The sequence below is a fragment of the Rhinopithecus roxellana genome, chromosome 4 (genome assembly GCF_007565055.1).
Source record: "Rhinopithecus roxellana isolate Shanxi Qingling chromosome 4, ASM756505v1, whole genome shotgun sequence".
Classification (NCBI taxonomy): Eukaryota; Metazoa; Chordata; class Mammalia; order Primates; family Cercopithecidae; genus Rhinopithecus; species Rhinopithecus roxellana.
The window spans coordinates 175,956,829-175,972,401 of record NC_044552.1 but is presented as its reverse complement, the minus strand read 5'-3'; the positions used below and the strand labels follow the sequence as shown (position 1 = coordinate 175,972,401).

The following is a 15,573-nucleotide window of genomic DNA, read 5'->3' as shown; positions in this document are numbered from 1 at the left end:
AAATGTCTGTTCATATCCTTTGCCCACTTTTTGATGGGGTTGTTTGCTTTTTTCTTGTATATTTGTTTGAGTTCTTTGTAGATTCTGGATATTAGCCCTTTGTCAGATGAGTAGATTGCAAAAATTTTCTACCATTCTGTAGGTTGCCTGTTCACTCTGATGGTAGTTTCTTTTGCTGTGCAGAAGCTCTTTAGTTTAATCAGATCCCATTTGTCAATTTTGGCTTTTGCTGCCGTTGCTTTTGGTGTTTTAGACATGAAGTCCTTGCCCATGCCTATGTCCTGAATGGTACTACCTAGGTTTTCTTCTAGGGTTTTTATGGTATTAGGTCTAACATTTAAGTCTCTAATCCATCTTGAATTAATTTTCGTATAAGGAGTAAGGAAAGGATCCAGTTTCAGCTTTCTACTTATGGCTAGCCAATTTTCCCAGCACCATTTATTAAATAGGGAGTCCTTTCCCCATTTCTTGTTTCTCTCAGGTTTGTCAAAGATCAGATGGCTGTAGATGTGTGGTATCATTTCTGAGGACTCTGTTCTCTTCCATTGGTCTAGATCTCTGTTTTGGTACCAGTACCATGCTGTTTTGGTTACTGTAGCCTTGTAGTATAGTTTGAAAGTCAGGTAGCATGATGCCTCCAGCTTTATTTTTTTGACTTAGGATTGTCTTGGCAATGCAGGGCTCTTTTCTGGTTCCATATGAACTTTAAAGCCGTTTTTTCCAGTTCTGTGAAGAAACTCATTGGTAGCTTAATGGGGATGGCATTGAATCTATAAATAACCTTGGGCAGTATGGCCATTTTCACGATATTGATTCTTCCTATCCATGAGCATTGTATGTTCTTCCATTTGTTAGTGTCCTCTTTAATTTCACTGAGCAGTGGTTTGTAGTTCTCCTTGAAGAGGTCCTTTACATCCCTTGTAAGTTGGATACCTAGGTATTTTATTCTCTTTGAAGCAATTGTGAATGGAAGTTCATTCATGATTTGGCTCTCTGCTTGTCTGTTACTGGTGTATAAGAATGCTTGTGATTTTTGCACATTGATTTTGTATCCTGAGACTTTGCTGAAGTTGCTTATCAGCTTAAGGAGATTTTGGACTGAGACAATGGGGTTTTCTAAATATACAATCATGTCATCTGCAAACAGGGACAATTTGACTTCTTCTTTTCCTAACTGAATACCCTTGATTTCTTTCTCTTGCCTGATTGCCCTAGCCAGAACTTCCAACACTATGTTGAATAGGAGTGGTGAGAGAGGGCATCCCTGTCTTGTGCCAGTTTCCAAATGGAATTTTTCCAGTTTTTGCCCATTCAGTATGATATTGGCTGTGGGTTTGTCATGAATAGCTCTTATTATTTTGAGATATGTTCCATCAATACCGAATTTATTGAGCGTTTTTAGTATGAAGGGCTGTTGAATTTTGTCAAAAGCCTTTTCTGCATCTATTGAGACAATCATGTGGTTCTTGTCTTTGGTTCTGTTTATATGCTGGATTACGTTTATTGATTTGCGAATGTTGAACCAGCCTTGCATCCCAGGGATGAAGCCCACTTGATCATGGTGGATAAGCTTTTTGATGTGCTGCTGAATCCGGTTTGCCAGTATTTTATTGAGGATTTTTGCATCGATGTTCATCAGGGATATTGGTCTAAAATTCTCTTTTTTTGTTGTGTCTCTGCCAGGCTTTGGTATCAGGATGATGTTGGCCTCATAAAATGAGTTAGGGAGGATTCCCTCTTTTTCTATTGATTGGAATAGTTTCAGAAGGAATGGTACCAGCTCCTCTTTGTACCTCTGGTAGAATTCAGCAATGAATCCATCTGGTCCTGGACTTTTTTTGGTTGGTAGGCTATTAATTATTGCCTCAATTTCAGAGCCTGCTATTGGTCTATTCAGGGATTCAACTTCTTCCTGGTTTAGTCTTGGAAGAGTGTAAGTGTCCAGGAAATTATCCATTTCTTGTAGATTTTCTAGTTGATTTGCATAGAGGTGTTTATAGTATTCTCTGATGGTAGTTTGTCTTTCTGTGGGGTCCGTGGTGATATCCCCTTTATCATTTTTTATTGCGTCTATTTGATTCCTCTCTCTTTTCTTCTTTATTAGTCTTGCTAGCGGTCTGTCAATTTTGCTGATCTTTTCAAAAAACCAGCTCCTGGATTCATTGATTTTTTGGAGGGTTTTTTGTGTCTCTATCTCCTTCAGTTCTGCTCTGATCTTAGTTATTTCTTGCCTTCTGCTAGCTTTTGAATGTGTTTGCTCTTGCTTCTCCAGTTCTTTTAATTGTGATGTTAGAGTGTCAATTTTAGATCTTTCCTGCTTTCTCTTGTGGGCATTTAGTGCTATAAATTTCCCTCTACACACTGCTTTAAATGTGTCCCAGAGATTCTGGTATGTTGTATCTTTGTTCTCATTGGTTTCAAAGAACATCTTTATTTCTGCCTTCATTTCGTTATGTACCCAGTAGTCATTCAGGAGCAGGTTGTTCAGTTTCCATGTAGTTGAGCGGTTTTGATTGAGTTTCTTAGTCCTGAGTTCTAGTTTGATTGCACTGTGGTCTGAGAGACAGTTTGTTATAATTTCTGTTCTTTTACATTTGCTAAGGAGTGCTTTACTTCCAATTATGTGGTCAATTTTGGAATAAGTGTGATGTGGTGCTGAGAAGAATGTATATTCTGTTGATTTGGGGTAGAGAGTTCTATAGATGTCTATTAGGTCCGCTTGGTGCAGAGATGAGTTCAATTCCTGGATATCCTTGTTAACTTTCTGTCTCGTTGATCTGTCTAATGTTGACAGTGGAGTGTTGAAGTCTCCCATTATTATTGTATGGGAGTCTAAGTCTCTTTGTAAGTCTCTAAGGACTTGCTTTATGAATTTGGGTGCTCCTGTATTGGGTGCATATATATTTAGGATAGTTAGCTCTTCCTGTTGAATTGATCCCTTTACCATTATGTAATGGCCTTCTTTGTCTCTTTTGATCTTTGATGGTTTAAAGTCTATTTTATCAGAGACTAGGATTGCAACCCCTGCTTTTTTTTGTTCTCCATTTGCTTGGTAGATCTTCCTCCATCCCTTTATTTTGAGCCTATGTATGTCTCTGCATGTGAGATGTGTCTCCTGAATACAGCAGACTGATGGGTCTTGACTCTTTATCCAGTTTGCCAGTCTGTGTCTTTTAATTGGAGCATTTAGTCCATTTACATTTAAGGTTAATATTGTTATGTGTGAACTTGATCCTGCCATTATGATATTAACTGGTTATTTTGCTCGTTAGTTGATGCAGTTTCTTCCTAGCCTCGATGGTCTTTACATTTTGGCATGTTTTTGCAATGGCTGGTACCAGTTGTTCCTTTCCATGTTTACGGCTTCCTTCAGGGTCTCTTGTAAGGCAGGCCTGGTGGTGACAAAATCTCTAAGCATTTGCTTATCTGTAAAGGATTTTATTTCTCCTTCACTGATGAAACTTAGTTTGGCTGGATATGAAATTCTGGGTTGAAAATTCTTTTCTTTGAGAATGTTGAATATTGGCCCCCACTCTCTTCTGGCTTGTAGAGTTTCTGCCGAGAGGTCTGCTGTTAGTCTGATGGCCTTCCCTTTGTGGGTAACCCGACCTTTCTCTCTGGCTGCCCTTAAGATTTTTTCCTTCATTTCAACTTTGGTGAATCTGGCAATTATGTGTCTTGGAGTTGCTCTTCTCGAGGAGTATCTTTGTGGTGTTCTCTGTATTTCCTGAATTTGAATGTTGGCCTGCCCTACTAGGTTGGGGAAGTTCTCCTGGATGATATCCTGGAGAGTGTTTTCCAACTTGGTTCCATTTTCCCCCTCACTTTCAGGCACCCCAATCAGACGTAGATTTGGTCTTTTTACATAATCCCATACTTCTTGCAGGCTTTGTTCATTTCTTTTTCTTCTTTTTTCTTTTGGTTTCTCTTCTCGCTTCATTTCATTCATTTGATCCTCAAGAGCTGATACTCTTTCTTCCAGTTGATCGAGTCGGTTACTGAAGCTTGTGGATTTGTCACGTATTTCTCGTGTCATGGTTTTCATCTCTGTCATTTCATTTATGACCTTCTCTGCATTAATTATTCTAGCTATCAATTCTTCCACTCTTTTTTCAAGATTTTAGTTTCTTTGCGCTGGGTACGTAATTCCTCCTTTAGCTCTGAGAAGGTTGATGGACTGAAGACTTCTTCTCTCATCTTGTCAAAGTCATTCTCTGACCAGCTTTGATCCATTGCTGGCGATGAGCTGTGCTCCTTTGCAGGGGGAGATGCGCTCTTATTTTTTGAATTTCCAGCTTTTCTGCCCTGGTTCTTCCCCATCTTTGTGGTTTTATCTGCCTCTGGTCTTTGATGATGGTGACGTACTGATGGGGTTTTGGTATAGGTGTTCTTCCTGTTTGATAGTTTTCCTTCTAATAGTCAGGACCCTCAGCTGTAGGTCTGTTGGAGATTGTCTGAGGTCCACTCCAGACCCTGTTTGCCTGGGTATCAGCAGCAGAGGTTGCAGAAGATAGAATATTGCTGAACAGTGAGTGTACCTGTCTGATTCTTACTTTGGAAGCTTCCTCTCAGGGGTGTACTCCACCGTGTGAGGTGTGGGGTGTCAGACTGCCCCTAGTGGGGGATGTCTCCCAGTTAGGCTACTCAGGGGTCAGGGACCCACTTGAGCAGGCAGTCTGTCCCTTCTCAGATCTCAACCTCCGTGTTGGGAGATCCACTGCTCTCTTCAAAGCTGTCAGACAGAGTCGTTCGGGTCTGCACCTCAATACACTCTTGATGGCTTCAATCATGGCCCCTACGCACTGTATTGAAAGTAACAATTTACGAATTGGTGTCTTCCCCTAGACTGTGAACTCCTAGAAAACGGGGCCTAACTTTTATCTTTATATTCCCAGCAACTTGCAGAGTGCTTGGAGCAGAGTAGATATTCAGTAACGCTTGCTGAATATTTACTAAATCAAATTTAAAATGATTTAAAGCTATTAAAACAACAATGTTTCCTTACAAAGGGGAAAAAATGATGCCTCCATATCCTTTTTGCCCCGTTTCTCCATTTTGCCCACACAATCCTCATTTAGAGGCTTACAGAACAAGTAGGACACAACACAAGCACTTGTGAATCTAATGAAATTAACATTCAGCAGTTGTCAGTGTCTGGCTGGTGTCGCATGTACCTGTATTTGTGACAGCCGTTTCTCCAAGGTGTCCTTGCTCCCCAGAGTGCTCTCTGCACAGGCCAGTCTGTCCTGAATGGCCTTCACCCAGGACCACATGCTCTGCAGTGCTTCCTCCAGAGCTTCGTGCTCCTGAAGGGCAACCTGGCAGCTCCGGAGTTTCTCTTTGGTCATTCTAAGTAGGTTCTGGTGGCTTGTGAGGAGCTGGGAACACAGGCGGCCCTCCTGCCCAGCACCGTGGCCTTCTTCACTCAGAAGCTGCCCTCTCTGGGAAAGCTTATCAAGAGACTCTCTGAAAGAAAGACAAAAAAAAAAAAAAGAAAAGAAAAGAAAATTAATTCTGACATTCTGGAGTGCAGGGGAGCAACAAACGATTGTTGATATTGGAGCAGTAACCAGACACAGGCTCATAGCTGACATGCCTTTTAAATAAAGACGTTGGGAACTGACCTGGCTATTTCATTCTCTTATGTTCTCTCTTAATGTTGTCAGTATCCACTCAGGGATACTATTCAGTCTGTGCTGTGCCTGCATCCAAATAGCAGTGGTGGAGCCTACCATATTACTTACCATATTTCCAAAAATTCAATTCAGAAAATGGGCTCAGCTGCCTCTCCAGGCCTCTCTGTAGTATCTCTCCATTCCTATTTAACGGTCAGATGATGAAAAAGCTCCCTGAAATTCTCAAAACCGCTGCTGTCTTGTATCTACACGGAGATTCCTCCTTTATGAAAACCCTTCTGCTCAACACTGTTACATTCCTAGTTGCCTGTTCAAAGCTCGGTGCAGGCATCACGTCCCCAGGAGCATCCACACCAACTCAGGGTGGGTGGAGAGTGTGGGACCTCCTTGTGCCCTCTGCTCCTTGTCTTGCTCTATCGCCATATATACTGACTATCTCAATCCAAAAGGCTTTCACTTTCTAAATGCCAGGGCCATTATATTCATCTTATGTTCCCAAGACCCAACACAATATTGTGCAGAGACTAAGTGGAAAAAAAAAATGTTCTTTCGAAAAGCCATTGTAGGAGTGCTTACAAGTTTTCTTATTATATCTTGGGTATTGAGCTCATCTTAATTTGGAACCATGCTAATTAGATCAAGGGAAAAACATAATCACTATGTGGCACGGTTGGTTTTATTCCCATTTTACAGAGTTCTGAATTCTTATCCGCATATTTGCCAGGAAAAAGCCCAGGATACCAGAGAGTGGCATGGGATGTCTTAACATAAACTGTTGTGACTACTAGAAAAAGAACACAAAGCAAATCTCTCGTGAAAATGGAATGTTTCCAAATTTTTTGGAGTGGCCACTCTACAAGTATGTCCTATGGGCCACCCTGAGATCTGCAAAGAGTTATACAACAAGACACTTACTCTTTAACAAACTTGCATCCTGCACATGTACCCTGGAACTTACAACATAAAATAAAATAAAATAAAAATAACACCTACTCTAAAAGACATTTATTATACCTGTTATCTGTTTGGTGAGACAAGAAGGTAGCTTAAGCAATGATATGAGTTAAATAATAATTCAAGAAAAGAGTTTCCTTCTTATTATGAGATAAATTGCTAATGCACCATAAAAATTCAATGAGTCTTAAACTGAGGTACCTTTATACAGGGTATTTCAAGTAGTGAAATATTATGGTGAAAAGAAATCTAGAAGACTGGGAGGAGCAAGCAGCAAGCCAGTGAAAGAAGTCAGGTGGCCCAGTGGAGAACCTGAGTGACCAGAAAAGCGTGTTAGGATTGTCTGCAGAAGTGGCCAGGCTGGAGGGAAAGAACCCAGAAACAAGCACACCGAAGGTCTCTTAGCATCTGGTCCTGGCATATCAGAGAGTGAAACTGCAAGAAGGATTGCGTGCTTATCAATGCCAAAAAAGTTGCAATTATTAGAAAAACAATGAGGAACATAAAAGACCTTGAATCTGATGATGAAGTATATTTGGGCCACTTTCTCTAATGCACTTTTGATGTAATGATGGCAGGAGAAGCAGATACAGAGGAAGGTAATGAGCAGTCTGTAGAGAAGAAATAAAAGCTGAGAAGATGGAAAGCCATTTAAAACATCTGGAAGAAGGGAAGTAGGTCTGGCTGTGTTATATTGTATCTAGACACGAGTCAACATTTAAAAGCAAAATTTAAGTGCAACGTAGTTTTCAGAAAGTTTTATGGTTGCAATGATGCTATTCTGTTAATTCAGTGAACATTTTGTATTTTTCTGGCACCGTACTAGATAATGAATAGAAACGATATAGATCTTAAGTCCCTGATTTCGAGAAACTCGTAGCTGGAAATTGGGGTGCATAGAGTAAATGAAGAACTTACACTATAGTAAGGGCTTTTAGAGAATGTTCCAATGTCTTTCAGGGGCAATTTATAGTAGACATCAAACTAGAACACCAACAAGTAGCCATCAGCATGGGTTCTTTTGTGCATTTGTTTGTATGTTTGTTTTTCAAGACAAGGACTACCGGGCATGTTTAACTAAAAAGAGGACTCAGTGGAAACAGAGAATGACTATGATCTGAATTTTGGAATTTCTTTTTTTTTTATTATTATGTTTTAAGTTCTGGGATACATGTGCAGAATGTGCAGGTTTGTTACATAGGTATACATGTGCCATGATGGTTTGCTGCACCCATCACCTGTCATCTACATTAGGGTATTTCTCCTAATGCTATCTCTCTCCTAACCCCCCATCCCCTGACAGGTCCCGGTGTGTGATGTTCCCCTCCCTGTATCCATGTATTCTCATTGTTTAACTCCCTACTTATGAGTGAGAACACACAGTGTTTGGTTTTCTGTTCCTGTGTTAGTTTGCTGAGAATGATGGTTTCCAGCTTCATCCATGTCCCTGCAAAGGACATGAACTCATCCTTTTTTAAGGCTGCATAGTATTGTATGGTGTATATGTGCCACATTTTCTTTATCCAGTCTATCATTGATGGGTATTTGGGGTGGTTCCAAGTCTTTGCTATTGTGAACAGTGGTTCCAAGTCTTTGCTATTGTGAACAGTGCTGCAATAAACATACATGTGCATGTGTCTTTATAGTAGAATGATTTATAATATGATTGTTTCTGACTTGTTTGATAAAGTAGAGTGGGCGCTATCCTCTTCTGCTTCTCACATAAAAGCACTGGCTCTTTAAGAGGACAGTTAAGGAACCCAAGGAGCCAAAGCCAAGCTGCACTTCCCTGTGGAAAGTGCCCTATCTTCCAAAGGAGAGCAAGCAACTGAAAATGCCAGAGGTGGAGCACAAATTTGGGAGCAAAGCCCTCAGTGTGGTAGGATCAAAAGCACAGATCGGGGAACTTTGCCTGGGAAAGGAGCCAGAAATATTTTCTCAGTGGAAAGCAATGAACAGATAAATACTGTAGTTGGGAACAGGGACCACAAAGAAAGTCAGACTTGATCATACCTTTCAGTTTATTAAGATTAAAGGATGGATGGGTGGGAAATGAAACTGGAAGCTGAAATGTGTGAATAACATATGGAAATTGACATATACAGTACTCATTTTTTTTCTTTTTTCTTTTCTTTTCTTTTTTTGTTTTTGTTTTGTTTTGTTTTGAGATAGAGTCTCACTCTGTCACTACTGCTGGAGTGCAGTGGCGTGACCTTGGCTCACTGCAATCTTTGCCTCCCGGATTCAAGCAATTCTCCTGCCTCAGCCTCCCGAGTAGCTGGAATTACAGGGGCCTGCAACCACACCTGGCTAATTTTTGTATTTTTAGTAGAGACAGGGTTTCACCATGTGGCCAGCCTGGTCTCGAACTTCTGACCTCAGGTGATCTGTCCACCTTGGCCTCCCAAAGTGCTGGGATTACAGGCATGAGCCACTGTGCCCTGCCACCACTCATTTTTTTATCTTTACAGTCAGTGTGAATTTGTGGTTTTCTTTCCTTCATATCAGCTTCACATTATGTTAACTGATCCTCAAAATAACTCCAGATAGGAAAGCACAGTATTATTAACGCAATGTTTAAAGGCTAAAATTAAGAGTGACAGGAGACAAGTGACCTGCCCAATTTATTGAACAAACAGGAGTTGGATCTGGAATGCAGATGAGCTTCTTACTTCCATCCTGCACTCTCACCAGAATATTGCACTGTTGCAAAGAGTGCAGCATGGTCCTTTGTATTCCAGACATTCAAGGACAGGCACAAACCACCATCAACAAACCAACTAACCAACCAATCAAAACCAAACCAACCAACCAACCAACCAACTAGTCTAAAACATGGTAAGAGTTAAAGGACCTACTCCATTTCTGGACAATACCTCGCAGCCAGCAGTTCTCCCAAAAACATTTCAACTTTATGAACTTCATTTTTCTTCTCAGGAATGTGCTGTTTACTCTCTCCCAAGTTTTCTGTATTGAACCTTTCTTCCATTTCATGGATCCATAAGTTCAGTTTTCTGTGCTGATCTTCAAAGCTAAGGAAAAGAAAATGCCTTAGAGAAATTCTTACATGTTTGTTATGATAAATTAGTTTTAATAGCTGGGGTCACAATGTCTTTTAAATGGCAATTAAGACTTCATGAATGTTCAGGTTACTAAAACAAAACAAAACTTAAAACTAACCCACCCAAATTATCACTTATTTTAATAACAAAGTGACAGTCATTACAATTTCTTTCGAGATCCAAGCAGGGAAAGAATCATCTCACCTAGCAGAATTGATTTCATAGCTGGTAACTGCCAACAAGATTACAATCCCACGTCAATGAGCACTTAATTTTATGTCTTCCTACGAAGACCCCTGAATTGGGGCCAATGGATATGAATTGATTTCATAGCTGGTAATTGCCAACAAGATTACATTCCCATGTCAATGTGCACTTAATTTCGTGACTTACTACAAAGACCCTTGAGTTGGGGCCAGTGAATAAGTAGGGCAATGGAAGCCCTGGGAAGACAAGGGAAAGTGGCCTCTGTGTCTTTGTGTCTTAAGGAATTTTCAAATATAGCTCAAGAGCTCTAAGTTTTGGAAACAATGTAAGCTCTCCAAGAAAGCTGGACTAGAGTCAGGCAAATTATTCTGCATCAGAGAGGCAATTTGATTCTACTGACATCTTTTCTCACCCTAGTCATAAGTGGCTTTTTCTCCCTTTCTAATTGTGTATTCACCATAATGACATGTATTCCTTATTGGTATCTAGATCTACAGAATTCAATCGTTGTTTTCTGCTATGACTCTATCCCAAATGAAGTGCATACAAGGAAAAGCCTTGTATAATTTAAAAATTGAGGTGTCAGAGCTTTATACATTGGTGAACCAAATAAATAAAAATTATATGCATTTATATAATTTTCAATTACTAGTAAATATAGTTGGTTTTCTCTACATTAAAAAAAGCCAAGTCACAACTTCAGAGTCTGAAAAATTGATTATTGCCCTAGTATCAACCTGTGTTTATGATCAAAGCTTATTATAATTTAAACTCACAGTGTCAAACGTTATTTGTTTATTCACAGGACTCTTTTTCTCTAAGCCTGTAAAAACACACTTGGTGTATGATGAAATCTATGTTTGTTAACATAACCTACCTTCCAAGTTCTGAAGCACAGTCTTGAAGAGCCTGCTTATCCTTAAGGCACTGTTTCAGAAATGCTTGAAACTCTTCATTGGCCTTTGTGATTTGTTCCTGAATGCTACTGACAATTTGTTTAGACAAATGTGCGTACAAAGTTTGTCCTTCTTGAGTCACCACATCAAGTTTGCTCTGCCCATCACTGACTGAGTCCAAAATGTTCTGTTTCGGGAAATAAAGGTAATAGGTGCATGGGACTATGCATTACAATTGTGAGCTGAAATAGTAGAGCAGGAGAAGAAAAACAGAGTCCAAAGGGAAAAAGCTTAACAAGGCTGGAGTAAAAATGATGCATACAATTGGATACAGCCAAGGCTCCTCATTGAGAATGGTGTCAGCCAGCCACTGGAACCACTGAGGACATAGTGTAAAGGTTGAGCTGGAACCGAGGACGTTCTCATCAAGGTCTTGTTCTCAGTCTCTCCCCATTCTCACTGTACCAACATGGTCTAGGTTCCACTATCTCCCAGGGTTCATGTCAGATCCTCTACCTGGTTAGCTGCTTCCAGCCCCTCCCCTGATCCACCCTACATACAAAATCCTCAGGTCCTTTCTTTTCTTGGTCTGCATCTCTTTCTTGGAAAATCTATGCTTGGGCAGGGCTTCAACAAAGCAAAAGAATTCCAGAGTCCAGGGCTGGCCCTGCCTCTCCCCAGAGCTCTAGAGTGGCATCTCAACTGTTACTCAGACATTTCTTTGTGGAGTTTGTTACATCTCAAGCTTAAAAGGAGAATTTGAATTCTCCACACCTCCTGCAAAACCAGCTTCCTTTACTATAACAATCTTTCTATCGTAACTTCTAATCTAATGAATTATCAACATTATTTTAATCCCCCATTAGTCACAAAATCCTCATGGTTCTCATTAGTTTTTAAAATGATTTCTTTTGGCCGGGTATGGTAGCTCATGCCTGTAACCAGCACTTTGGGAGACCAAGGCTGGTGGATCACCTGAGGTCAGGAGTTTGAGACTAGCCTGGCTTACATGGTGTAACATCGTCTCTACTAAAAATATAAAAATTAGCTGGGCATGCTGGCATACACCTGTAATCCCAGTTACTTGGGAGACTGAGGCAGGAGAATCACTTGAACTCAGGAGGAGGAGGTTGCAGTGAACTGAAATTGTGTCACTGCACTCCAGCCTGGGTGACAGAGTGAGAATCCATCTCAGAAAAAAAAAGATTTCTTTTCATAATACTTAACATAGTGCTTTACTCAGATTAGCCACTTGACAAGCTTGGCCAAAACCTAACTTGAGCCTATTCTTCTGCAAATCATTTCTTAACTCTACTTCACCACAGCCTTCTCCTTCCTGAGCTCATACATTTTCAGTCAGTAAAACCTATAAAACCTGTAATATCTATTATTTTAATTTGAATATATCCTATCTCTAAATATAGAAAATAAGGTACTAAAAAACACAAACCATTTCTTCTTCTTTTTAAAACTCCTCCACAATAGTCATATAACATAGATATAATTATTATACTCTTATTGTTATAAAAATTAAAACTAAGTTTACTTTAGAATGAACTCCAAAGAATTGTCAATAGGCTAAAAAGAGAGAGGAAAGGGATCTGGAAATTCTGTAGCCCCAACTTATTTCTCAACATACTTATCATGTTATCTATTTCCTTCTGACTCAATCAGCCAAATTCTGTTAGGGACCAGGAAAAGATTGGCTCAGATAAGATTTGGGAAATGAAATAACTTAGGTCTGCCTGCAGGCACTTGAGTACATTTTGGGGAAGAAGAAAAAGGATGCCAGCTTTTATACCTGAAGGTCATGGAGCTTTGCTTCTAGAACTTTGCTGTCACCGGTGCGATCTGATGATTCTTTTGCTGATGACTTTGCTCCCAAAAACCATTCTTGGAATTCCTGCATAGACTCTTTTGAAATTAAAAAAAAAAAAAAAATCAGGAGTAAATCCAAAACATTGAATGGGCTCCCAGCATTACCACAATGAATTATTTCTGACCTTTAGCTCATTTCCTCCTGCCTTACAAAATATTCCAGAAAGAAAATAATAAAGTAATACAGTATGATCTATGAATGTTCATGGTAGAATTGAGAAGTTATCTCAGAGGAAAGACTAAAAAGAAATGTATATTCCTAGAACGTCTAATATCCTGTTGTGTTTTTTCTTTTGGTCAAGAAAAATAATTAATTGCCTGAATATGTAAAAGTGCAAGGAGAGAAATGCTCCAGGGACATTAAAGCCATTTTGATGGCAAAGGGAGGAACCACCTTCTCTTTTGGGGAGTCATGACGGATCCATGTCAGGCACAGCTGAGTGGAAAGCAGAGGCAGGGCCACAGGATGGGCAATTTCCTGGCCCCTATTGCTGCCCCTGTTTCATGGCTTCTTCCAACATCCAAGTTTATTGTGTCACTTCATCATAGGATAAAAAATTTCAATAGTTGTTTGGACAGTGGCTGCTGGCCACTTGAGCAGCAGAAGTAATTTTCCACACACATGAGCTATATAGAGAAAATGCAGATGAAATTCAGAATCATCAAGTCAGTGGACTCTTGCTTTCTTGGGAAAAAGAGGAAAAAGAAAGAAAAAATTCTGCATAGTATGAGAGCCTCCAGTGCAGCACTTCTATTGCTTGAATCGCAAAGCAAAAATGAATTTGAAATGATACCCTTCTGGAAAGTTTCCTCAAACTTTTGCTGGCAGTTTCTAGGCAGCATTTGGTTTGGATTCTTTCTCGGAAACAAACTTCTCACGCTAAGGCCCCTCAGAACTCACCACTGAAGTGTTTTTCCAGAGATTCCTGCAGGCTGGCCTGGGTTTTGGAGCACAACTGGCTTACAGCTTCATGTTTCTTTATCAGACCAGTCATTGCACAGCCCAGGCTCTCTAACTCAGCTGAGTGGTACTTGCGGCACAAGCTATTGAGATTTTCTTGGGTGGAGTTGATATTGCTTTGTTGACTTTGAAGTTCTTTTTGTATATCCTACAGAATAAAAGTAGATTATGAAGGATATTCATAACTTGAGAGAAATACTCCATTTACTTCACTATGGTACTTTTTTACAATCTGAAATTGATATTGTTGAATCCACTCCGTGGTGTATACATTTTGGTGCAAGTTTTTGAGTACTTGTACTAGATCTGCATTGATTCTTTCAGAATTTTGCCAAGTTCTCCGTGGGAACAAACAGCTGTTGGGAAGTAGTTAGCAGATGAGGTGTAATCTAGCATTTCAAACAAACTGAATAGGTCCTTATAGATTCCAGTTCATGATCTTGGGTTTAATCAGTTGATTAGAGACCATCACAGTTCACATTCTTCAATGAGACACTTGAACTTTGTTTCAGAGTCACATGCTTACCAAAAGCACCAGTAGTTAATTAAAAAAAAAAAAGACAAAAAAACCTCAGTTTCTAGTACAGTAAGGAAATATGCTAAAAGAGAACAAATGCATTTGTTGAAAAGTCAACTTAATGCATGTCCTTTACAGATAGCTGATTAGGAATGTTATCTATTAATATGGATAGAAAACATGAAAATGGGCCAGGAGGTGGTTCACACCCATAATTCCAAAACTTTGGGAGGCTGAGGCCGGTGGATCACTTGAGGTCAGGAGTTCAAGACCAGCCTGGCCAACATGATGAAACCCCATCTCTACTAAAAATACAAAACTTAGCTGGGCATGGTGGTGGGTGTCTGTAATCCCAGCTACTGGGGAGGCTGTGGTAGGAGAATCACTTGAACCTGGGAGGGGAGGTTGCAGTGAGCCCAGATTGTGCCACTGCACTCCAGCCTGGGTGACAGAGCGAGACTCCATCTCAAAAAATAAAAATAAAAAAATAGAAAACATGGAAATGTAATGTTTTCTCAACTTCTTCTTTTACAAATAATATACATTCTCTCGATGAAAGCAGTCATAGTGGCCAATAAATATAATTAAGTGATGAAAAACTATCGGATACTCAAGTCTGGAAATTTGTGGAAGTCAGATAGCTCTTCCACAGGCTCCACCCTTTTATAAAAAAGAAAAAAAAAAAACTTTAAACAAGCGTAGACTATGAGCAGGTGCTACAGCAACACATGCTTTCTATTTTCAAGGTATTCATTTTTGATTTCTGAACACCTGCATTCAGTTCTTCATTGCTTACTTTGCTGTGGTCAATGTCATAAATAAGTTGGTCTGCTGTTCATATGGGTAACTGAGAGCAGAGGTTATATTTTTTATTATAGTCACCACAAAACAGGAGAACTACTATCACCATTTGAATGGAAGCACTTAATGATAGTTTATTACCTACCTTGACTTTTTTCAATCCTTCACAAGTCTCGGTTTGGGCACAGTTCATCAACGATTCTTCCACTTTTGCGAGCCATGTTGTTATGTCATTAATAAACTTCTCCACCTGTGTACTTTGAGCAGTGAAATCCTTCAGGGTTCCTTTTGCTACTTCAGTTATTTCTTTGGCATGCTCCAGTTTCTGTCTTAAGTGTGCTTCTATAAACTAAATAACCAAACAAGATTTCATCAAGATCTCCACTCATTCAGTAGAAATTCTGTTCATGTAATTGTTCAAAGCCACACAAGTCTCATCACGGAAGCCAGCTCCAATGCTAACATGCCTTTACAAGAAGGAAAATCAGTGGACACAGTTGCCAAACATATGAAGTGACAGGCAAATAGAAAGAGGAAGGATCGTGTTAACGCTGGATGGGAGAGTGGCAGCTCTAACTGAGGTTCCAGGGAAGATGTGAGAGGGCATTCTGAAAGCAGAGCTAGACCTACTGAAAATTCCCAGGTGGTGACCAAAAATCTG

At 39.9% G+C, this 15,573-nt stretch overlaps 1 protein-coding gene across 16 annotated transcripts in view; it reads right to left on the bottom strand.

Moving 5' to 3' along the window:
• SYNE1 (spectrin repeat containing nuclear envelope protein 1) overlaps positions 1-15,573 on the bottom strand; it is a 546,282-nt gene that overhangs the window by 278,437 nt on the left and 252,272 nt on the right. For 12 of the 16 annotated variants that reach the window (XM_030928648.1, XM_030928649.1, XM_030928634.1 and 9 more), the window contains 6 exons: positions 15,058-15,261; positions 13,535-13,742; positions 12,557-12,669; positions 10,737-10,942; positions 9,449-9,622; positions 5,175-5,466 (listed from right to left, as the gene is read on the bottom strand). In XM_030928648.1, coding sequence (XP_030784508.1) covers positions 5,175-5,466; positions 9,449-9,622; positions 10,737-10,942; positions 12,557-12,669; positions 13,535-13,742; positions 15,058-15,261 — 1,197 coding nt within the window. The remainder of the gene's footprint in view (positions 1-5,174; positions 5,467-9,448; positions 9,623-10,736; positions 10,943-12,556; positions 12,670-13,534; positions 13,743-15,057; positions 15,262-15,573) is intronic. The other 4 variants (XM_030928640.1, XM_030928641.1, XM_010357724.2 and 1 more) reach the window with 1 other exon arrangement.